This window comes from Canis aureus, chromosome 28 (assembly GCF_053574225.1).
Source record: "Canis aureus isolate CA01 chromosome 28, VMU_Caureus_v.1.0, whole genome shotgun sequence".
NCBI lineage: Eukaryota > Metazoa > Chordata > Mammalia > Carnivora > Canidae > Canis > Canis aureus.
The window spans coordinates 24,078,355-24,102,135 of record NC_135638.1 but is presented as its reverse complement, the minus strand read 5'-3'; the positions used below and the strand labels follow the sequence as shown (position 1 = coordinate 24,102,135).

At 41.1% G+C, this 23,781-nt stretch overlaps 1 protein-coding gene, 1 long non-coding RNA gene and 1 pseudogene across 6 annotated transcripts in view; 1 reads left to right on the top strand and 2 right to left on the bottom strand.

The window, feature by feature from the left end:
* Nucleotides 1–22,236, bottom strand: part of LOC144300531 (uncharacterized) — a 55,379-nt gene extending 33,143 nt beyond the window's left edge. For both annotated transcript variants that reach the window (XR_013367203.1, XR_013367202.1), the window contains exon 1: nucleotides 21,841–22,236. This is a non-coding gene — a long non-coding RNA (uncharacterized LOC144300531). The remainder of the gene's footprint in view (nucleotides 1–21,840) is intronic.
* Nucleotides 11,912–14,657, bottom strand: LOC144300120 (proteasome subunit alpha type-1 pseudogene; annotated as a pseudogene).
* Nucleotides 21,696–23,781, top strand: part of C28H8orf34 (chromosome 28 C8orf34 homolog) — a 406,660-nt gene continuing 404,574 nt past the window's right edge. For all 4 annotated transcript variants that reach the window (XM_077876661.1, XM_077876660.1, XM_077876663.1 and 1 more), the window contains exon 1: nucleotides 21,696–21,873. In XM_077876661.1, coding sequence (XP_077732787.1) covers nucleotides 21,805–21,873 — 69 coding nt within the window. In that variant the 5' untranslated portion in view covers nucleotides 21,696–21,804. The remainder of the gene's footprint in view (nucleotides 21,874–23,781) is intronic.

The following is a 23,781-nucleotide window of genomic DNA, read 5'->3' as shown; positions in this document are numbered from 1 at the left end:
TCCAGTTAGAGCAAGAATATCCAGGGATTCTGGAAAGCTTGTTCTAAGAAACAAAATAGCTATATTTACCTCTGGTTTATGGACATGTTCTGGTGAGTTTTAGTCACACTAATGGGAGGGAGTTAGGCATGAATCAGTGGAAGGTACGTATGAAACGAATTAAACCAATAAGAAGCATTGATTGAGGCCAGGGAAATAAAGTTATACAAGGAAATGCTTCCTTCGTTAATGAGTACATGGTTCAGCTGTGATTATTATATGACAATATTAATGTCAAATTGAATATAAACCTAACATGGTATATAACTACATTAGGTGAATAGAGAAAGGGTATATTGGAAATGAGGAAATGAAATCCTCATCTTTCATAGTATGAAGTCAATAGATATTAGTATTGAAAGAGTCAAACAATAATACATGGTATAATTTAGGAATATGATGGTAAATAACAGAGGAAAATGAGTCAAACATCTTTTCTCTGGAAAACATAAATCAGGGGTGAGGAAGAGACTAGAAGACAATTTTTATTTTTCCATCGTAAGTTATAAGGTGATTTGACTTTTTAGGAAAAAAATAAGAAAATGAAATTTAATTTGCAGTGATGTTACATTGAATCATTCAGATAACTATTTTTTGAAAAAATTATTCCTCCAAAAATATACATACAGGAATACTGTATTTCCAGGCCCTTCCCCCACTGCTTTATTGAGATAGAGTTGGCAGATACAATTATAAGATATTTGAAATCTACATTACGATGATTTGATACATGTATACATTTGAAAGGATTCCTGCCATCTAGTTCATTAACTAGAACATTATTTTATCTCAAGAATTAAAAACAATTTAAATTCTTTTACCTTCAAAATCAGCCATTGGTTAGCCTTACATCTCTTTCTGAATCATGAATGCTATGGGATAGACAAGCTAAGGACTCCCGGGTGGCTCAGCAGTTTAGCGCCACCTTCAGCCCAGGGCGTGATCCTGGGGTCCCGGGATGGAGTCCTGCATCAGGCTTCCTGCATGGAGCCTGCTTCTCCCTCTGACTGTGTCTTTTCCTCTCTCTGTGTCTCTTATGAGTAAATAAATAAAATCTTAAAAAAAAAAAAAAAAGGAAAGCTATAGAATTAGTAAGTGATGTGTCCACCATGTAGATTATCCCGTATTGGACAGAGAATTTTTTTATCTTCATGCTTGAAATAAAGTGATACTCCCCTACTCCCCTGTGAAACTGTAAGCCAGGTCTAAAAGTTCACTCAAGTCAAATGTGGGATTGCAAACAATATTACAACAAACTTTTCCAGGCAGTCTTCCAGTTATGGTGTGAGAAAAGGAAACAATGACTTCCATTAGCTGTGTAAGAAATTAACTATGTATTACTAACAGAATATATACCTTTCTAGGCATGAGCAAGTCCACCATGGTCATGGGGTAATCACCTCCCCTCACTCCCCTTCAGAAGAGAACTGACTTTGGCCTGCCTTGTGGAGAGTGGACATGGTGCAGAGGAAGGGAGCTAACTTGCTGCCATGTTATATCCCAAATCCATGTTATCACGAGGCATCATTGCCAGGTTTGTTGTAGGGCCATGTGGCGAGCCTCAATCCGTTCATCTCAATTTAAGTAAAGTGCATTTTGTATCTGCTATGGACAAAATATTGTAGTGTGTGTATGGTGTGAAAGGATAGTCATGACAACACACGGCATGATGACAGAACAGGTAGTGCCACATGGGTTTTTTTTTCTAAGGTTCCATTCTGGTGCAGAGTCAGATCACCGAGGTGCAGTTTCTCACAGACCCAACACTCTCAGGCATGCAAATTGTCTAGACTAAGAGGAAGTTTTTTTGCAGTATTTTGCTCAGCTCTCCTCTGTGAACCTAAGCAAGCTGAGGAGACTGTGTGGGGAGCAGGTAGAAATTTGTGTGGCTGAAGCAGGGAGGCTGTGGGGACCCAGCGAGGAGGAAAGAGGTTCCTTGAGGGAACATTCAGCCAGCCTCCTTGTCCCAGGGTGGGAGGAAAAATGCATCTACATTTCTTTTCTCCTTCTTCTCATGTTTATTTCCTTCTCCATCTTACCATCTCTTAGCATCCTTGTTTCCAGCCCATGTAACCCCTTGGTTGGGTAGGCAAAATTTTTCCTGTGTGTGGGGCACAATGGACCACAAGGATTTTGCTCTGGGGCACAGAGATTCTTTTAGGTAAAAGCCATTTAACACTAGAATCATTAAACTTGAAAAGAAGAGCTATGATGTTGCCAATGTTAGTTCGTCCTGCTGGGGATGGAGGGAAAAATCATTACTCAAATATTCATAGGTAATACAAAAATGAATTTCTAATATTTATTATTCCATTTTTTATTTATCACCTGATGACATGATACATGTGGTGTGTCAATATAGTTCTAAGTATTTTTTATAAATACTAACCCATTGGATCCTTATATGAACTCTACAAAGGCAGGTTCTATGATCACATCCTCACCTTGCAGATGAAGAAACCGAGGCCCAGAAAGATGAAATAGATTGCCCAAGGTCACACAGCTAATGTGCAAGAGAGTTAGGGATTAAACCCAGATTATCCGTAGGGTCCCTACCATTTAATGCCATTCTGTGCTGCAGTGTGGTGACTGATGAATACATGTAAAGACAGTTTAATTGCTCATTGTAGTTGCTAACTTGATTTCACTTATTTTCTTTATGATGCCCAACATCTGGGCAGCTGAAAGTTTAAAGATTGCTCACGTGCTGAAAATGTCATCAGGCATATAAGGGTCTGGCAGTACAGATAACTTGAAAACCCTCTAGCTACAAACATGAATTGCTCAATAAATTATAACTAACATCCTTATAAATGCATGGCTGAACTGCTAAGAAAGGCAGGAAAATCGCCTTAGGTCAGAAATGAAGAAGGAACTGAGGATAAGAACAGTGAACCGCAGAGCTGACACGGTGTCTGTCGGGGTGGGGGTGTGGTATTTATCATATTTAATAATCCAGGGGCTTGAATTTATTTATTTATTTTAAAGATTTTGTTTATTTATGAGAGAGGGAGAGAGAGAGGCAGAGACACAGGCAGAGGGAGAAGCAGGCTCCATGCAGGGAGCCCAACGTGGGACTCGATCCCAAGTCTCCAAGATCACACCCTGGGCCCATGGCAGTGCTAAACTGCTGAGCCACTCGGGCTGCCCCAGGTGGCTTGAATTTAGTACCAGTACAGGGAGAGAGAGAGTTGGGATTCAGACCCACATCTTGATAGTGCTACCCCTTCACCTGAGTGAGGTGAGTGAGGATTCAGGCTACCCCTTCACCCAGTGAGGATAGTGCTACCCCTTCACCCTGAGTGAGGATTCAGGCTAAGGGAACTCTCAAAAGTTGTGGGAGGGATTATAAATTGACACAACCACTTTGGAGAGCAATGTGACAATGTCCCGTGAATTTGAATAGGTGCATCCTTATGACAAAGCAATTCCTTTGCTAGTTTTATATGCTGGAGAAAACTCTAGGCCATGGGGAAAATCAGACATGGATGAGAATTTTATTGCAATGTTGTTTGCATTAGTAAAAACTTGGAACAGGAGAGTGGATAAATGAATTGTGCTATATTGGTTTAATGGAATGCACAGAGCAGTGAAAATCAATGTACTGTAGACATGTATCATCAGGGATAATTCTCAAAAGCTTCACTTTTGTGAAAAAGAAAGACAAGTTGCAGAGCATTTGCAGCATTAAACCTAAGAGCTGAAATGTAGAGAATCATAAAGAATTAAAAAAAAAAAATTGTAATTCTTAACGTGAGTCAAGGCAGAGACCAAAAAGGACTTCTCTCAAAAACGAAATCCACACCAACATTGCAGATATAATGGCTTCTGTTGGGCTCAGTATTTCCCGTGCAGACCAGAGCTTCAAAACAGGCCCAACAGCATGGCAAGAAAGATAGAACGGTGGCTTTACTAAATAGGAAATATTCTCATTTATTTCACCAAAATTCAAATCAACTCAATCTATCTGTTACTCTGCTTTCTCTCCATACTACATCTTTGCCTCTTTCTGGTCTCACCAAGCATCTCTCATTTCCCGAATCCACACACACGCACAAGGTCTCAAACTTATGCAAAGTCATTTAACTTCCTTTTGCTTTTAAACTTGCATTTTAAGCTCATCATCCTGCTCACCAAATAAAGCCCCCCCTTTTAGGATTTGTTTATAACTGTGTTTCTGTTTTATAGCAATATTTTTCTCTGTTACAAACAATTAACAAAAACACAACAGGAGTTCAAGAGGACCTTGGAGCCAACAAAGTTTAACAATTATTGTTATTTCTTAAAATAACATCTTTATTGAGTTATAATTCACACACCAATTTACCTACTTAAACTGTACAATTGAATGTACAACCATCAGCACAATAAATTTTAGAACGTTTTCATTACCCCTAAGAGAAATGCCATATCCACCCCCTTATATCCCCCTCCCTATTTCTGGCCCTTACCTTCTGCTCATCCACCATATTTCCCCCCTACTCTGCCTCCTGTTCTCTTTCAGCCCCAGGAAACCATGAATCTACTTTTTTGTATGTTTTGTTTATATGGATTTGCCTATTCTGAATATTTCATATCTAGAAGCATATAATATATGGTGTTTTAGGATGGATTTCTTTCACTTAGAACCATGTTTTCAAGATTCATCCATGCTGTAGCATGTATCAGCACATTTGTTTTTATCACCAAATCATATTATATCATACGGTCATACCACATTTAATTTAATCTTTTACCAGGTGATGGATATTCGAGTGTTTTGATTATTTTGGCTTTTTGGTTATTACGAATATTACAGCTATAAACATTTGTGTATAAGTTTTTGTGTAGTCATGTGTTTTCATTTCTCTTGAGTATACACGTAAAAAGCAGAATTTCTGGGTGATATAATTCAGTATTTAACCCTTTAAGGAACTGCCAGACTGTTTTGTAAATTAGCAGCATCCTTTTAAGTACACACCAGCAGGGTATGAGGATTCCAGTTTTTATACATTTTGGTCAACAGTTGTTATTATCTATATTTTATTTTAATATAGCCATGCTCTTAGGTGTAAGTAGTATCTCACGTGGTTTTGATCTGTTTTTATCAAATGGATAGAGATGTTAGGTACCTCTTCATTTGCTTATTTGCCATTTGTATATCTGTTTTGGAGAAATGTCTGTTAAGCTCCTTTGATAATTTTATTTTTTTTAAAATATTTTTTTCTTTATTTATGATAGTCACAGAGAGAGAGAGAGAGAGAGAGAGAGAGAGAGAGAGAGGCAGAGACATAGGCAGAGGGAGAAGCAGGCTCCATGCACCGGGAGCCCGACGTGGGATTCGATCCCGGGTCTCCAGGATCGCGCCCTGGGCCAAAGACAGGCGCCAAACCACTGCGCCACCCAGGGATCCCTTTTTTTTTTTTTTTTTTTTTAAGATTTTATTTATTTATTCATGAGAGACATACAGAGAGAGAGGCAGAGACACAGGCAGAGGGAGAAGCAGGCTCCACGCAGGGAGCCCGATGCGGGATTGATCCCAGGACTCCAGGATCACGCCCGGCTGAACGCAGGCACAAAACTGCTGAGCCACCCAGGGAACCCCATGAAAAAACATTTCTTAATCCAATGCCATCAAGATGAATACCTATGTTTTCTTATAAAATTTTTAAAATATTTTATTTATTTGAGAAAGAGAAAGTGAGCTGGAGAGACAACACAAATAGGGGGAGAGGCAGAGGAAGAAGCAAGCTCCCTGCTAAGCTGAGAGCCCCACGTGTGGCTCAATCCCAGGATGCCAAGATCATGACCTGGGCCTAAGGCAGACACTTAACCAAGTAGCTACCCAGGCACATCTTCTTATAACGTTTTTTATTTATTTATTTATTTTTTTTTTTTTAAAGAGAGAAAGCTGAAGCTGAGGAGGAGGCAGAGGGGCAAAGGAGAGGGAGAGAGTATCTTAACCAGGCTCCACACCTAGTGTAGAACCCAACATGGGTCTCCACCTCACGACCCTGAGATCATGACCTGAGTCAAAATCGAGACTTGGACGCTTAATGGATTGAGCCACACAGGCACCCCTTTTAAATAAAATTTATTTTTAAATAAAATTTTATAGGTTAGATCTTGCATTTAAGCCTTTGATCCATTTGAATTAATTTCTGTGTCCAACTTCATTCTTTTGCATGTGCTATCTGGTTGTACCAACACTCTTTGATGAAAATACTGTTCTTTCTCTTTTGAATTATCTTGACACTCTTGTCTAAAATCAAAATCAATCACACCATAAATGTGAGGTTTTAGTTCTGTACTCTAAACTTAATCCCACTGATATATATGTCTGTCCGTATGCTAGTACCACACCATTTTGATTACTGCAGAGCTCTGTAGTAAGTTTTGAATTCAGAAAGTGTATACCTTCCCATGTTGCTCTTTTTTTTTTTTCAAAATTGTTTTTGTTATTCTATCTTACATTTCCATATGGATTTTAGGATCAGCATGCCAAATTGCTGAAGCTAGTTGGAATTCTGATGGGAACTGTACTGAATCTGTAGATCAATTGAGGAGTATTATCATTTTAACAATATTAAGTCTTCCAACTTATGAAGATAGCTTTCATTTTATTTAGGTCTTTTTAAATTTCTTCCAACGTTTTATACTTTTCAGAATATAAGTTTTATACTTCTTTTATTAAGTATCTTTATGTTTTATTCTTTTTTTTAATTTTTTTTTTTTTTTTTATTCATGATATACAGAGGGAGAGAGAGGCAGAGACACAGGCAGAGGGAGAAGCAGGCTCCATGCCGGGAGCCTGACATGAGACTTGATCCCGGGACTCCAGGATCGCGCCCTGGGCCAAAGGCAAGCGCCGAACCGCTGAGCCACCCAGGGATCCCCTGTTTTATTCTTTTTGATGCTGTTATAATTGTTATGTTCATTCCCTTTTTGAGTTGTTTATTGAAAATGTATAGAAATACAATTAATTTCTGTATATTGAGCTTCAATCTGGCAGCCTAGCTAATATACTGGTTTCAACAGTTTTTCTTTTTTTTTTTTAAGTGGATCCCTTAGGCTTATCTCTATGTAAGATCTATCATCTGCAAATATAGTTTTATCTTTCTCTTCTGATTAGAGTAACTTTTATTTCATTTTTTGGCCTAATTTTGCTGGCTAGAACTTCCAATACAATGCAGAATAGAAGTGGTAAGATGTTATTTATTATTTTTTTTTAGCCTGTGCTTCTCTCAGATTTTTTTACTTTCTTATGATGAGTGGTCAAGTAGTCTTGAGCTTATGTCTTTTCTTCTTAGAAGTAGTAAGAAAGAAGTGAGTTGGAGGAAATTGAATACTGTCCTATAACTACTGAGAACAACTAAAAAGAGAGCGAAGTTGTGACCATTAGCATTAGGAATATGGAAGAAAGTGATCAGAGGGCTCTCAAGCCTCTTCCAGGAACCAGAGTACAGAAGAGTGGTCTGGGCCTGAAACATGGTCTTGGGAATTAAAAGCATGAAAGCTTGTGGAGGTTCCTTGTCACAATATAAAGCTTGGGATGACTGGGTGGCTCAGCAGTTTAGCACCTGCCTTCAGCCCAGGGCATGATCCTGGAATCCTGGGATCGAGTCCCACATCCGGATCCTTGCATGGAGCCTGCTTCTCCCTCTGCCTATGTCTCTGCTTCTCTCTTTCTCTCTGTGTCTCTCATGAATAAATAAATAAAATCTTATAAAAAAAGCTTATTCTTTTTAGAGTATGTATCAACTTATGTAGGATTATCACACAGTCAAGAGTGCATTTATATAATTAGATCTCAAAATTTTGGCTGGAGGAAAAATTTCATTTAACAAACCTGAAAAAGGGGCACTGGGTGAGCTCAGTTGGTTAGGCATCTGCCTTCAGCTCAGGTCATGATCTCAGGGTCCTGGGATCAAGCCCCACATAGGATTCCTTTATCAGCAGGGAGTCTGCTTCTTCCTCCCCCTCTGCCTACTTGTGCTCTCTCTCTGTCAAATAAATAAATAAAATCTTTTTAAAAATAAATAAAATTTTAAAAACCTAAAAAAAAAAAAACCTTACCCAACCTTCTGTTAGTTGTTTTTAAATAATTCACGCACAACAAAAATAAAATTTATCAATATAAGGTACTAATATATAAGGCACTATCAATATAAGGTATTCCTTATTTATGACACAAGGCAGTAGAATATATTGTTTTATTTTTATTTATTAATTGTTAAGATTTCATTTACTCATGAGAGAGAGAGACAGAGAGGCAAAGACATAGGCAGAGGGAGAAGCAGGCTTCCTAGAGGGAGACCGATGTGGGACTCGGTCCCAGGACCCTGGGATCACACCCTGAGCCTAAGGTAGATGCTCAACTGCTGAGCCACCCAGGCATCCCGAATGTATTGTTTTAAACTAGGCCTTAGCGGTTTATGTTAATTTTTCTTTTAGTTCGGTTATGAATATGTGTCATCTAATAAAAATTTAAATCTGTTAGACTGTCAACAATAACTTCCAAGTTATGGTTTGGTTTCTTTTCTCCGGATTCCTTCCCCTTTTGTTTTTAATATTGGCATTTGAGATTTGTTAAAATATTAAATTCTGACCAATAAGAATATATCATTTAAATCTCTAATTTTTCATAAGTAGCAGACTGATGACATGGGAGCTATTTTAGAATAAGAGGGGTATCCCTGGGTGGCGCAGTGGTTTGGCGCCTGCCTTTGGCCCAGGGCACGATCCTGGAGACCCGGGATCGAATCCCACGTTGGGCTCCCGGTGCATGGAGACTGCTTCTCCCTCTGCCTATGTCTCTGCCTCTCTCTCTCTCTCTGTGTGACTATCATAAATAAAAATTAAAAAAAAAAAATTTAGAGTAAGAGGTAAGATTAGTGAGAAAATCAATTTAGTTTTTTTTGGCTAGTCATTGCTTGTCTCTGCCTCTCTCTCTCTCTCTGTGTGACTATCATAAATAAAAATTAAAAAAAAAATTTAGAGTAAGAGGTAAGATTAGTGAGAAAATCAATTTAGTTTTTTTTGGCTAGTCATTGCTTACCTTTAAAATGGGGAAAAGGAAGAGGAGGAAATACGGATTATCTCTGACATATCTTCCAGTATAATCAACAACATTACAGTCAAAATTTTTTGAGTATGTCTTGTCAGGCACTGTGCTAAGTGCTTGACATTTTCTCATGGAAGCTCACATCAACCCTACAATATGGGTCTATTAGTATTGTTGATTGTATGTCTGAGGCAGATGAGACTTAAAATCTACAAACTTGGTATGTACTAGAACTAGGGTTCAAATCCATGGAAGGCGGTGTTCTTTTATGAGATAGAGGGTCAGATGTTGCCACAGAACCAGATACAGGAGAGTCTCAGGAAAATAAAGTTAATTATACTCACAAGTCCTCAAGTCTGGAAGCAGGCACACCACACAGAGCCACATGGGGCTGCCTCAGGGTGGTGAGGAGGTAGAAAGGAAGAGCAAAGGGAAAGCTGAGGCTAGAACATTTATTTAGGTTTCCAAGGTCAAGGCAGGGCAAGGCGAATGGTTTAGGATTGGCTAGTTTAAATAATTTTCTTGGGCTCTGAGTTATATGGATGGTACTTACTTGCCTGGTAGCTGCTCTTTGGATGATTAAGGCAGAGGAATATTGCCTCTGCCAGATGACATGACCTATGTGCCAGATTGAGAAATCAGGCTCTGGATTGGTTAGTTTGCATATCAAAGGCAAGCTTCTGGCTGAGTGGCTGAGCTCTTCTTTATCTGGAAATGAATGAGCTAGCCCAGAGATGGGGAGTCTCTTCCTAGCCTGCAAGATTTTTAAGATGACAAAATACCATAATAGAAATAAAATTTAAAAAATATAAATAATGCTAAGTCTAACTCCAAGCCTGTGTTTTTTAAACATTCTCCAAAATGACCTCTTTTATTCTAAAAACAGGTAGTAAGAAATTACCAAAAAATTATATTACAATGTTCAAACACATACTTCTATTGTTGGAAAATATGAGTTGATCAATTGCATTACAAGTACATTAATGGACCTTAATGAATATTCCTCTAGACAGAAATAGCTTTGAAAACAAAAATGTGGGATGCCTAGGTGGCTTAGTGGTTCAGCGTCTATGTTTGGCTCAGGTAATGATCCTGGGGTCCCAGGGTGGAGTCTGGCATTGGGTTCTCTGCGGGGTGCCTGCTTCTCCCTCTGCCTGTGTCTCTGCCTCTCTCTCTCTCTGTCTCTCATTAATAAATAAATACAATCTTAAAAAAAGAAAAGAAAAGAAAAATGTTACAGAAGCAAGAGATAATTGAGGTGTTATTGGATATTCAAAGGATTCAACTACAATTCAAACTGATCCCTAGAAATAAAGTGAAAGAGCATCATATGGAATAAGATAGATTAGTATTTTGACTTTTCTAACAACTAGTATATTATCAAACAGCTATTGCCCTTGGTTTCCACACATGTAAAATGCAGAGTGATAATGACAGATGATCATGGTCGCACAGTTGTAAGTAGCTGACCCATATTTTAACCTTAGGCATTCTGAAGGAAACAAAAATTGTCAGACACTTAAACTTGTACGTGGTAAAACAAAACAAAACAAAAACCCAAACCACCTCCCCCCCCCAAAACTTGTAGATAGTAACTCAAACGCTGAACAAATACAGAGAAAGCCCATTTATTCCAAGGAGAGATAGGACACATATTAGAAAAATTTAGTCTTGCATATTTCATTGCATAAGGAACCAGTTTGTTACAACCTAATTGCAAGTCTTCACTGAAGGGAGACTATTTTGAAATTAAGTAGCAGTGGAATTTGTAGAAGGTTTGACATACATCTTTGTTGTCTGTTGGAATTCTAAAATATTCTGAAATATTGTCATTGCTTAATTAAGACCACAAGTTTTTGCTATAATGCCATTCTATTAAAAATAATGAAATAAAAAGTAGAAAAATGTGTTGCTTTTGATAATTTTTTTTGAGCTAAACAGATTACATGAGTCAGTATATGCTGATAGTAAGGAATAACCATACCAAGGTTTATGAAATCTTGGGTTCTCTGGCAATGATTTGATAATAAAATATGTCTAGCAATATGACTGTTAATGGCAAGCATTACAGACAAAGGGATCTTAAAATACATTTTAGAGACAGATGTAGTAGAAAACATTTGTTATCAATTCTAGCCAATTGGTTTTCATCGACCACTGACAATTGTTTCAGGCCTAGACTGGAAGATGAACAACAAGCATTAAGGAAAAAAAAAGAAAAAAAAAAAAAGACAAAAGAAAGAAAAGTGGCAAATTGAAGAGGAGAGTCTAAAGAAATACATAAGGGCAAATCAATGCTGCCATCTTACTCAAACACTGTATTTGAGTACTCATAAATATTTAGAAGAATGTTCTATTGAGCAAAATCAATTAGATGTAATTATGTATGTACAAAGGGAATTTAAACATAAGAGATTGAGAACCTGGTTATTAGATATGCTTCATGGTTACCTAATTAATTACCAGCATTTTATTCTTTTATTTATTTATTAAAGATTTATTTATTTGAGAGGAGTGGGGAGAGAGAGAGAGAGAGACCACAAGTAGATTCCCTGCTGAGCAAAGTGTGATTTGGGGCTCCATCCCGGGACCCTGAGATCATAACCTGAGCTGAAATCAAGAGTCTGATGCTTAAATGAGCTACCTGGGCCCACTTATTTTTTCTTTTAAAAATTCATTTATTCTTTCATTTATTCATTCATTCATTCAATTTTTGATTTCCTAATCCTCCCAGTCAAAATTAGTAGGTTTAGCTGATGTTCCTCATGACCTCATCATAAATCTTCTTTTTTTCCCCACAGGCAAGTGGGAAATTTTATTTTACAATTTTATTTCACAGTTGTCTTTAAAACCACAAAGACACTATGTTCTTCATATAAAAACATTAGTACAGATAACTATACTTTCTAGAAAATGATTATATAGACCCTCTCAAAGAAAAATGCACACCATTATATGGTTCAGACAAGTTACTTGGGAAAAACACATCTGGACCGATTCCTAAAACATACCAGAAGACCACGCTGCATCTTTCGGTTCAAAGTATAGATTACCGTCATCAGTAAGGGCTCCTGCGTTCTTACATATTTGATAATACACATATAGACTGGTTTGTGACTTAATGCTCCATTGGTTCATCAGCCTTTTCTGCAGGTTCATCAGCAGGTTGAGCAGGCTGTGCCTTTCTCTGTGGTCTTTCTTCAAGACCTTCCAGGAACAGAGAGACATCATCATCATCATAAATCGTAACCTCCAAGTCTTTACCAACAATTCCAATGGAAACATTCTTTGTAGTTAGGTCCTGTTCTGCAGGAAGTGTCTCTGGTAAGGCACGCAGACCACGTTTAACCAGTTCATTCAAATTGCACTCCATAAACTCAGACATATGTCTCTCCAAGTAAGTACGAGCTGATTGAGAACGGGCTCCAATGGACATGGCTCTACAGTCAAAATAGTTGGCAGATGGACAGGTTTGGAAAATGTGAGGGCCCATATCATCATAACCAGCAATAAGCAGTCCAACACCATATGGTCTCTGGCCATACCGTTGTGTTGGTATCTGGGTCTTGCTTCCAATTAGAGATACAAGACGAATCACAGGAAGAGGTCTGTCAAATACAAATCTGGAATCCAAACACTCCTGGCGCATAAAATTACATAACAGTCTAGCATCAGCAGTAAGTCCCGCAATTGAGATACCAATATGGTTATCAACATGAAGAATTTTCTTCTGATGAGCTGCAAGGTCAGAGGACTGTGCTCTCTTCAATGCAACCAACACTGCATGGGTTTTTGATTTCAGACCAACTGTGGCTGAACCTTGTTTGACAGCTTCCATTGCATATTCAATTTGATGAATCCTGCCCTGAGGGCTCCAAACTGTGACGTCATTGTCATACTGGTTGGAAACGTGGTTCCTGCGGGTCCAGCTGTGGCCTCCCGCAGAGGTGGAGGCTTCAGGAGCAAGGCCGCCATCATAAATCTTTTGTGTTAGATACCTAGTAAGTCAGCGTGATCGTGTTTGTGGAACCTTAGCATATCCTTACACATCACAAAAATCTCTCTCAGGATCAAAACCATCTGAGGATTGGAGAGAGGTATCATCCATAGGAAATAGGCCAACATTTGCTTTGGAAGGAGAGTGGTTTTGCAGAGTTGTCTTTTTTTTTTTTTTTTTTTTAATTTAAATTCACTCTAGGCTATGGTGGTTCTGTAACTGAACCAATGTGAGTTCACTCCTTGGTGAGTCACAGACCAGGTGGGAATTGTCACACAAAGTAAACTATTTGCAGCAAGTAAGGAGATCACGGGGAATGACTTCCAAAGCTGTGACTCTCTGAGCAAGTGAATAGGTTCCTTTTATTTAGGGCTAGGATGAATATATAAACTCCCCCAGGAAGGGGTGCCCTGTGATTGTTTGTAGAGGTGGGCACAAGGTCTTGAATGTGCCTTAAGGAATGTGCCTATGCACAATACTGTTATGTAAATGAGGCTTGTGCTCTTCCTGGGGCAGAGATTTTCCTATTATAATGAAGTAAAAGTAGTTGTCAGTCATTCGAGAGGTCACTCTATGGTCCTTCTGTGCCGGTATGAGTTTGAGGTTGGATTCTAACAGGTCTGGGTGGTCTGGGACACTGGAAGTCTTCTCAGGGCAGTCACTATCGCTTGAGGGGTGGTTTTGGTTTTCATTTGCCTGAGTTAAGAGATAAGCTGGAAATAAGAACTTAAAGAAAAATGAGGACAAAGGTCAGTAAGTACAAGCAAAGGGGCACTAAAGGTCCAGTCTTGGGGTCTAGCTGGTGTGAGTTCCACTAATTCTGCTGAAATATATATTTAACTGTGGAGGCCGAAAAAAACTAAGGCCATCCCACCTAAAGTTTAGCATCAGCACAAGTACAGCCATCTTAGGCCCCTGTGAATAAGAGCTGAACTTTACAGGAAAAACTGCAGAATGTCCTCAATGTCCTCGGCAGGTAATCCCATACCAGAAAGACAACAGAGCCCACACCAGTGGTAGAAAGTCCCATATTAGAATGAGAACAGACCTCAATACCCTTGAAAGCCCCATATCAAAATGTAAACAGAATTTGAAAAATTCTTCCATCCCTTCTGAAAATCCCCTAGACCAGCCTATAAAAAACCCAGCTGTAACCCACTTCGGGGTCCAAGTCCCTGCTCCGCTGTGTCGGGTATACTTGGACCTAAGCTCGAGCTTGTAAATAAACCCTCGTGTGTTTGCATCGGTGTCGGCTCCTCGGTGGTTTCTCGGATTCACAATCTTGGGCACAACATAACCTTTAGTGCTGCTGGGGTTGTTGAGATAAGTTGCTTGACTGAGCAGTAGTTGGCATTTACAGAGATGCATGTTTGAGAAGTAGGTCCCATGTTACTTACTCCTTGATAGCTAGACTGGAGGAATAGCACCTCCTGTCCTAGACAGAGTATCTGGCTCCCCAGTGTGCAGAAGAATAGTTTCTCCTTACCAAGTCATCTTTTGTTTGCTTCGTTGCTCTAATTTTCTCCTTCTTTTCAATAAATTCACAATCATGTTACAGCATTCTGTAACATTTTTCATCGCTTAAGGTTTTTTTTTTTTTTTTTTTTTTTTTTAATTCCTAACAAAGGCTATCACTAATTGGGATGAAAAATCAAGACAGCATCATTTTGGAAATTATAAGCAAAAAGCATATCAGAGTTAATAGTTTATTGATGATTCATAAGAAAGGTGTCTACACAGTTTGATAGATTTACTTCAAGTGATTCATAATATAATTGAAATAAACAAGTGATAAAAAGATATTGACATGAAGTATTTTAGATAATTGCTAATAAATATGCCACATATTAAAAATTAAACATTATAACCTAATATTTAAAGATGGAGATTAAAGACAGAAGTGTCACTTAAGAAAGCTGAATGCAGGGCTTTGTAAGTTGGCAGCATTATTTGAGTTGTGTAGGTCCAGTTAGTCAGTTATTAGTGAGGTTAGAATCAGTCCCAATGTGATTGATTATCATTATTCAAACATACAAGAGATATACACGCAGTTTGTCAGTATATTCATTTTGTATGTGGCCAGAAAATTACCACAGTATCTTGCCCTACTCCTTTTCCATATAAACACACTAGGGAAGTAAAATTAGTCATCAAAATACCTCTTGATCAAGGAGTGCCTGGGTGGCGACGACGTTGGTTAAGTATCTGACTCTTGATTTTAGCTCAGGTCAAGGTCTCAGGGTTGTGGGATTGAGCCCTATGTGGGGCTCCATGCTCAGCAGGGAGTCTGCCTGAGGACTTTTTCATTCCCTTTCTCTCTGTCCAGCCCCCTGCCTACCCCGCACTGCGCTCACACACTCCTGTGCATTCTCTCTCTATATATATAATGAATACATAATTTTGTTTAAAGATTTTATTTATTGATTCATGAGAGACACAGAAAGAGAGGCAGAGACATAGGCAGAGGGAGAAGCAGGCCTCCCCTAGGGAGCCCAGTGGGGGACTCAATCCCAGGACCTTGGGATCATGACCTGAGCCAAAGGCAGACACTCAACCACTGAGTCACCCAGGGGCCCTTGAATAAATAAATCCTAAAACAAAACAACAACAAAAAAATCCTCTTGGCAAAATGAAAAGGGGAGTGGTATGCCTGGGATATTAGTAGCCAAGGCTTTGGGAGGCAGGACAGTGTTTAAGATGCTACTTTGGTTCAAATATGGTACTTACTAGCTTCAACCTTGTGCAAGTAAGTTACTTACTCTCTGTGTGCCTCAGTTTCCTCACCTGAAAAAAATGGGAGTAATGGTAGTATCTACTTCATGACACTGTTTTGAGAAGTAAATGAGTCAGGGCAGTGGATAAAGTGCTTGAAACAGTACCTGGCACACAGTAGATGCTATATATGTGCTCATCATTTGCATTAGTTGTGAGAGATAGTATTTTAGGCAGAAATGAAGAAAACCCTTTGTTATTACCCTTACCCCCTTAACGGCCAGATTACTCATATGTGCTGTGTCTTGTGGCTTTTTGTCTTGGTAGACAGGCCTGAATAATCACCCAAAATTCCTATTTCCTCCTATTTTCTACCCTTCAGGTACAAAACTTTCTTCCCTTATTATAATTTCTTTGTGTGAAGTAATGCAACTGAGTAGATCATTTAATATGATAATCTCTTCCTATCTTACAGCTCTATTTTTGCATCTAGAATATCTTCTTTTTAATTAAGGGGACTATAATACCACGTCTCACTGCTTTGATTAGCAAGATACTCTTTCTACCTTGGACATCTTCAGGTAATTGGTTCAATACAGTTGATGTGAATTTTGCAAGTCTCACCCTCAGGGAATCGGAACAACGATGAAGAAGATGATAATGATATGATGACAATAATAGCAATATTAGCACTACCCTTTATTGAATCTTTACCATGTGCCTGCATTTGTACTGAGTCCTTCCTGCATTATCTCATGGAATCCTCACGATAAACTGATGAACTAAGTGCTATTTATCTTCAGTTTACGATACTGAGGATAGAGAGGTTAAGAAGCTTGCGAAGATTACATGGCCAGTAAGGGGCAAAGCCTAGATTTTATCCCATGTTAGAACTCCAAGGTCAGTATTCTCAATGATCATTCTTGATAGGCTCCTGAATATGTCCCTGCCTTTCAGCTGAATTTGAACTACTGCTGCATGAAAAAGAAAACACATTCTAAATTTTCCTGAGGAGCTACTGAAGAGATATCAAAGTCAAGGGACACCTAAATGACCATTCACACATATACACACATATGAGGCCTCATGCTATTCACAAATCTAATACTAGTTGAAATTAGTGTCATTGTAACAAAGCATACTATAATATATACAATGATAATAAATATTCTTGCATTAGCCTCAAAATGTACTCAGGCATCTTCTGAATTGTTTCCTGAAACATATTGAAAGTTCCCATATATAGAGTATCCCACCATGTAATAGTTGAATGTGATTTAAACCATAATTATCATTTATTTTTGACAATTTGGACTTGGAAATCTAAATACATTTGGGAAGTCCCTCACTCAGGACTATTTCAAATCCCTACTCTTCTGCTTCCTCTCCCAGAATCTCCCTTTATTTCAGTGTCTTTGACACAAACTCTCCACCCAATAGCTCAAAAAGAAATATCCTGGCTCACTGAATTCTCTGTGAAGATATTTGTCCCTGTTTGTTATGAAGTTGAAAAGTGAAGGAGAAACAAGAAAGGGGCACATATGTTCGAGGGCTTATAGTGTAAATTTAAGGAACCTGTATAAATTTCTCAGCTCTTTGATTTTAATATTTAATTAATTTCAAAGGATTACATTGCTAATACTTCCTAATTAGGTCAACAGGCTTTCGGCCATTCTTCTCTTGTCTCATCAAAAATAATTTGTTTAAGGAGCTCTGCAAGGGAGCTTAGTACATTTTATAAACTGGATTCTGTATATTTGTAAATTATGCTGACAGGCATTCCTATAACACAATGAGGTCAAAACAATATCACAGAAAATGGCCTTTTCATGCTGTACTCAAGCCAAAAAAAAAAGGAAAAGAATCATAAAAGCACCATATTATGTGTACAGAAGAAAGTTGTTAAATCCAATCCAAGACATTGGTGCTTTTCAGCTAATCTTAAAGGGAGTAAATGAAATAAATTGTTTAAATGTATAGCAACAGGATATTAATTAAAGATGTATTTATGGGACGCCTGGGTGGCTCAGCGGTTCAGCGCCTGCCTTGGGCCCAGGGCATGATCCTGGAGTCCCAGGATCAAGTCCTGCATCGCGCTTCCTGCATGGAGCCTGCTTCTCCCTCTGCCTGTGTCTCTGCCTCTCTCTCTCTCGTCTCTTATGAACAAATAAATGAAATATTTTTAAAAAATAAAGATGTATTTATGAAGAACCTATTGTATGAAAAAATATTATGTTACATGCTATAAATTATAAGAGAATTATCAATATACAATTAAAATTTTAGAGGGTTTGCAATTCAAAAGAGGAACCAGGATATGCATGCAATTAAATGGAACAAAACAGAACCTAAATGACATGTGTTTGAAGAAAAGTTTAGCCTGAAAGAATATAGCTGGATTGAATAGATCCACTAAAACTTAATTCAGTCATTCAAAGCTATCAATTGCATGCCTACTGGGTGCCAGGTCATGAGATAAACCCTTCCCACTAAATTAAATTCTTGACTACTTTTCAGGATACAGGGCAGAGATGGAAGTAGTGTCGGCTTTGGAGTTAGAAAAACCTGAACCCAAATCCTATTGACTGGGACGCCTGGGTGGCTCAGCAGTTAAGCATCTGCCTTCAAGCTCAGGGCGTGATCCTGGAGTCTGGGGATCGAGTCCCACATCAGGCTCCCTGCATGGAGCCTGCTTCTCCCTCTGCCTGTGTCTCTCTCTCTCTCTCTGTCTCTCATGGATAAATAAATAAAATATTTAAAAAAACAAAATCCTATTGACTATTCATTGGGTGACTTGGGCAAGTAATTTATAATCTCTTGGTTTCATTGCAGAAATCAGAGGGTCTGATTTCTCTTTGATTCTCTTTTCCAACCTCATCCTATGTATAGATCATCAACGAGTGAATATATCCCATCCTCTCCATCCCCACATCCCTAGTCCTAAAGCTGGTTCTCCTGATTGCTTACGGATTCTGTAAACCAAATTGGCTTTCTATCTCCATATCATTCTTTCTCAGTCTATCATGCATGTTGTAACCAGAGCAATCTAAAACTTTTACCTCGTCACAACACTCCTCTGCTCAAAATTCTTTAGTTACTTCAGATGCAAGTCTATTCTTTTTAAGAAGGCAGTTAAGACTTTTAATGAGCCGAACTCTGTTTACATTTTTAACCTTACATATCAATCTTCTTCCATGAAAACTCTACATTCCTCTATCCACCAGCCTATTTTTTTGTGCTCTGTGCCCTCGTATATGCTACTTTTTAACGCCAAAACCTGAAACATTGCCCTCATTCACAACTCCACCAATCCCATCTTGAAAACTTAATTTTAATCTTCCTTTAAGACTTTGCTCAAGCACCACCTCCTTCGTGAAGAATTCCTTGAGTATCTTGGTACAGGTAATTTTTTCATCATCAGTATGGGCACAGCATGTTTTATATACCCATGTTAGCACAATACATTCAAATGTCTTATTTGTGTATATGCCAATTGCCTCAACAAGACTGAACACCTAAGAGCAAAGAAAAGGCTTTTCACCTTTGAATCCTTAGCCCTAACGTAATGTCTGCTATGGGGAGGTTGTGCAATAAATATTTACTGTAATAATGAAATCAGGTTTGGGGAATCAGTGGAAAGAACCAACAAATGCTTTCTGGAGGAGGTGGTATGTGAAGTTGGCCTTGAAAAACTTCTGAAATAGTTTCTTAATTTTAACAACGTAATTTTTGGATGTTCAGTGTTTTAACACACATAATATATATACATATATAGATGCATATCTTCATGATCCTCCCTTTAATACATAAGCGTTTTGCCAGTAAAGCTTCGTTATTTCTACGCAAGGCCCCAGGTGTAGTTGCTCTGAGTGAAATGAATACTTACTATGTATATTAATTATCCGATTTATTAGTATTTTTTAAATTTTATTTTTATTTATTCGTGAAAGACAAACAGAGAGAGAGGCAGAAACATAGGCAGAGGGAGAAGCAAGTCTCCACGCAGGGAGCTGGATGCGGGACTCGAGCCTGGGACTCCAGGATCACGCCCTGGGCCACAGGCAGGCACCAAACCCCTGAGCCACCCAGGTGTCCCTAATTATCCAATTTAAAGACACATCTTCCTTGTGTCTTTTGGAAGAACTTTGATTCTCCAGCACGATGTGGTATCAAAAGTACTTGAGTTTTTAGGGGGTCTTAGATGGCTCTATACAATACCTTCTAGCAAATAAAAATGTGGATATGCACTATGTATATTTAATTTCTCCTAAATATATTTTGAAAATTATAAGTAGGCATACTTATGATCCATTATGGAAAACACGACAATACTAGGCACTTCACTGCTATTCAGTTAACTCCCTCTGGGCAGATCTCTCAAGTCTGATTGTAAAAGTAATAACCGGGGGATTGTTTCACTCCAAACCATGTGTAATTCAAGTTATCGGTGATGGTTAAGCTATTAGGTACTCTGGCAGATTTCTTACATGAATTATTAGATGGAATGAACAGTACTTTCTGGAATATTCCATTCTTAACTATTGCATGTTTCCATATAGGTAGATCTGTTTAGGCAGTCATCCAGAAGAGAAAAAAACATCAATACCAACAAAGAAATTATGAATTACAGAAATCCAGGACACAGAAAGAAAAATAAATCGATACTGTTGCAGTAGGCTTTAGGTACAACTATTCCCTTCATTCTAAACCTTCATATTCTCCAACACAAATCTTTATTTTGGTAGCACATCACGGTTGGGAGCTACGGAAATCGTCTTTGGAGACCTCCATGTAGCCCTCAAGATAACTCTGTGAAGAAACCTGTGCAGTCTGTTGATCCTCGACTAGGAAAGGGTCCCCGAATAGTAAGCAAGGTATGGGCTAAACCTGAGGATCTCATCAAGCACCTGGAGGAATATCTGAGTGGAACAGAGGAGTATGCGGGGTGTAGCTATAGACATCCAAGCATCATTACCTGTGGATTGTAATCCACATAACCCTCCGTGGATCAGGAATTCAAAATCAGAAGGGAGGGCCGGCTCGCTGCTATCCCTTCTCCCGGTCAGGAGCTGCAGGGTGGCTCCCAGGCTTGGGTGCCTGCACGCTGGGGAGCCTTCGGCTGGGGCCCCAGCCCCTGGCTCCTGGACTGGCTCCAGGCCGCGCCAGACACCGACGGGAGGGCGGCTTCATCTTGGCGCCCAGCCCGCAGGCCCACCCGCCTCCTCCCGCGCGCGCTCTCGAGCCCCAGCCGTGCAGGCAGAGCGCGAGGTGCCCAGGCCAGACGCCCCGCGGCCGGGGGGCGCGACCCCTTCCGAGCCGCCTCTGGAGCTGCCCCGCGGAGCCAACACGCTCCAGACCTCGGAGCACTCTCAAAGAAGCACCTTCACCATTGGCTTCGGGCGGCGCCGTCGCCGGGGAGCGCGGGCGGGCAGGGCGAGCGCGGCCCGCGGAGAGGCCCGCGCTGCCGGGAGGGGACGCTCGCGGGCGGGCGCGCGGCCACACACGCAGGCACACGCACGCTCGCGGCGAGTTCGAGCCCCGCGGCCCCCGCCGCCCGAGGGCGCCCCCCGCGCCGCGCCGAGCCGCGCCGAGCCGCGCCCGCCTCCCGCCTCCCGCCTCCCGCCTCCCCGCTCCGGCTCCGGCTCCGGCTCCGGCTCCCGCTGCTGCCGCCCGGGGGCGCGCGGAGCCTGGAGCCTCCGCCTAGGATTCCCCCCGGCGCCGCGCGCTGCAGGAGCGGCGGAGGTGGGCGCGGGGAGCGGAACGCGGCGAAGGAGTTCTCGCTCGCCTCGGAGTTGGCGGAGTTGGCGGCTCTCGGCGCCCCACGCGCTCGCCGCTCCCCGGGTGCAGCCCACGCGCGCGGCCCGGGGGAGCCGAGGCTCCGGAGCGCCTGTCCCGGCCCCGGCCCCGGCCCCGGCCCCGGCCCCGGCCCCAGGGGAGCAGGAGGGCTGTCCCCCGGCCGAGCCGCACGGCCGCGCGCCTCTCCCGCACTCCCCGCGGCCCCGTCCGTCTCTCCATGGCGTCTCACCAGCAATCCCGGATCCAGGCTTACCTGGAGAAGAACAGGATCGGTCCCCTGTTTGAGGTAGGGCGCTGTGGAGGGGGGCGGTCCCGTCTGTGTGCGCGGGAGACGGTCCCGAACACCCGGACGGAGGAGGGACAGTGGACGGAGGCGCGGGAGGAGGCGGCCGCGCGGCGCCAGGGCTTGGGCGTTCGCTCCGGCCGGGCCAGGTGTCCGGGGACGCGGCCGGGCGGGCGCCTCGCGGGTTACCTGGGCGCGGACAGGTGAGCCGGAGACGGTCCACCTGAGGCGGGAGTCGGGCAGGGCAAGTTGGAGCGGTCGCACTGTCCTGCACCCCGCAGCCTCCTGCACAGGACCCAGAGCGGCCGAGACGGACAGATGCACACTCTCGGACTGTCTCGCACACGCACACTTTCCTCCTGCGATCTGCACTATACTGCATGCTGGAATTTTTTTTTTTTTTTTTTTTTTTTTTTTTTAATATGGGCAGTACTAGAAACCCAGAAAGGTGGAAGAGGTGCTTGGCAATGGGAAACGATGTGGTTAACTGGGGGAAAACGGAAACTGGTAAGGAGCAGGCTTCGGGGGGTGCTGGCGCGTTGAATGAAATTGTCACCCTGAGACGCCGACATGGATCCCTGGATGGAAGGAGAGCCCCTTGCATTGCAGACCCTACATGTGTTAGGGGGAGAAGGGGGCGGAGAGAGGTTCAGGAGAAGCAGACACGTATTTACGAGTGGAGACGTGTAGCTCTGAGCTGTTGTCTCTCGCCATCAAAGAACTGATGACAGAAATACAGTAGCAGAAAGGAAGAGCGGGAGCACAGGAGAAAAAGAACAGGAGCCCGAACCGGGCGCTGGCGAAGCGTCCCGCGGGCAGCCAGGGCGCCGGGCAGATGCCGGTGCCGCGGGGAGGGAAGCCCACGGCCCGTCCCCATTCGATGGTCCAGCTGGGCACTGAGAGGAGACGATCGGGCAGGGAGGGGTCAAGACCCCCCCCCCCAAAAAAAACCCAGTTGTGGTCATTATTGGGGGGTTACGTGTCTGCGGTGTCCGAATAAGGCTGGCACGCACAGAGGGAAGAGCTAGAGAATGGAGCTGTTTCCCTAGTATTGATGAGAAGAGAGTTAACTGCAGAGAGAGAGAAATAAATAAATAAATAAATAAATAAATAAATAAATAAATAAATAAATAAATAAATAAAAAAGAAGAAAGAAAGAAAGAAAGAAAGAAAGAAAGAAAGAAAGAAAGAAAGAAAGAAAGAATATCTTAGCAGAAAAAAGGGAGAGGCAGACAGGGATGTGATCCGATAGGGAAGGATGGGTTTCAGGTAACTGAGATTTGCAAGATCTCAAGTTTTTCTGCTGCCCAACTTTAAGTTAATATTGTTCTATCTCGACAGACACGGCCATTGTTTCAACTGAAACTCGTTGTAGAGAGTCATAAAGTCCTATAAGGCACGTCTTGATTCTTGTTTCTGCCAAAAGTGTTAGTAAAGGAAGTCCATATATGAAAGCAAAAGAATTGCTGGAGCGACCAGATTGTTTTTCTTGAGTCTAATGATTAGAGACTCTACATAAGTCTATTAAAAGTAGAATCATAATAACCCTTTGTGACACAGTGTATTGTGTCAAAACAAACATAAAAGAACTACTTTTATAGGGTCTCCACTCCCCTAGAATATAAAGTACAATTTACCAGGGAGAACATGTGAATTGTTTTTAATAGATTTATTGGCATTTTAAGATTCCTGAGACTCTCTCCAAGTGATAATAATGGAGTTTGAAATATATGTAAACTTTCTACGTGATTGGGAAATAAAATCCAATTTGATTTTTATCAGGTGCTCATTTTTTTTTTAAACTAGCTCATTAGATAGTTTTGTGCTGATGATTTTTTTAAAAAGATTTTGTTTATTTGAGAGAGAGTGAGAGAGAGAGAGCACGTGAGCAGGGAGGAGAGGCACAGGGAG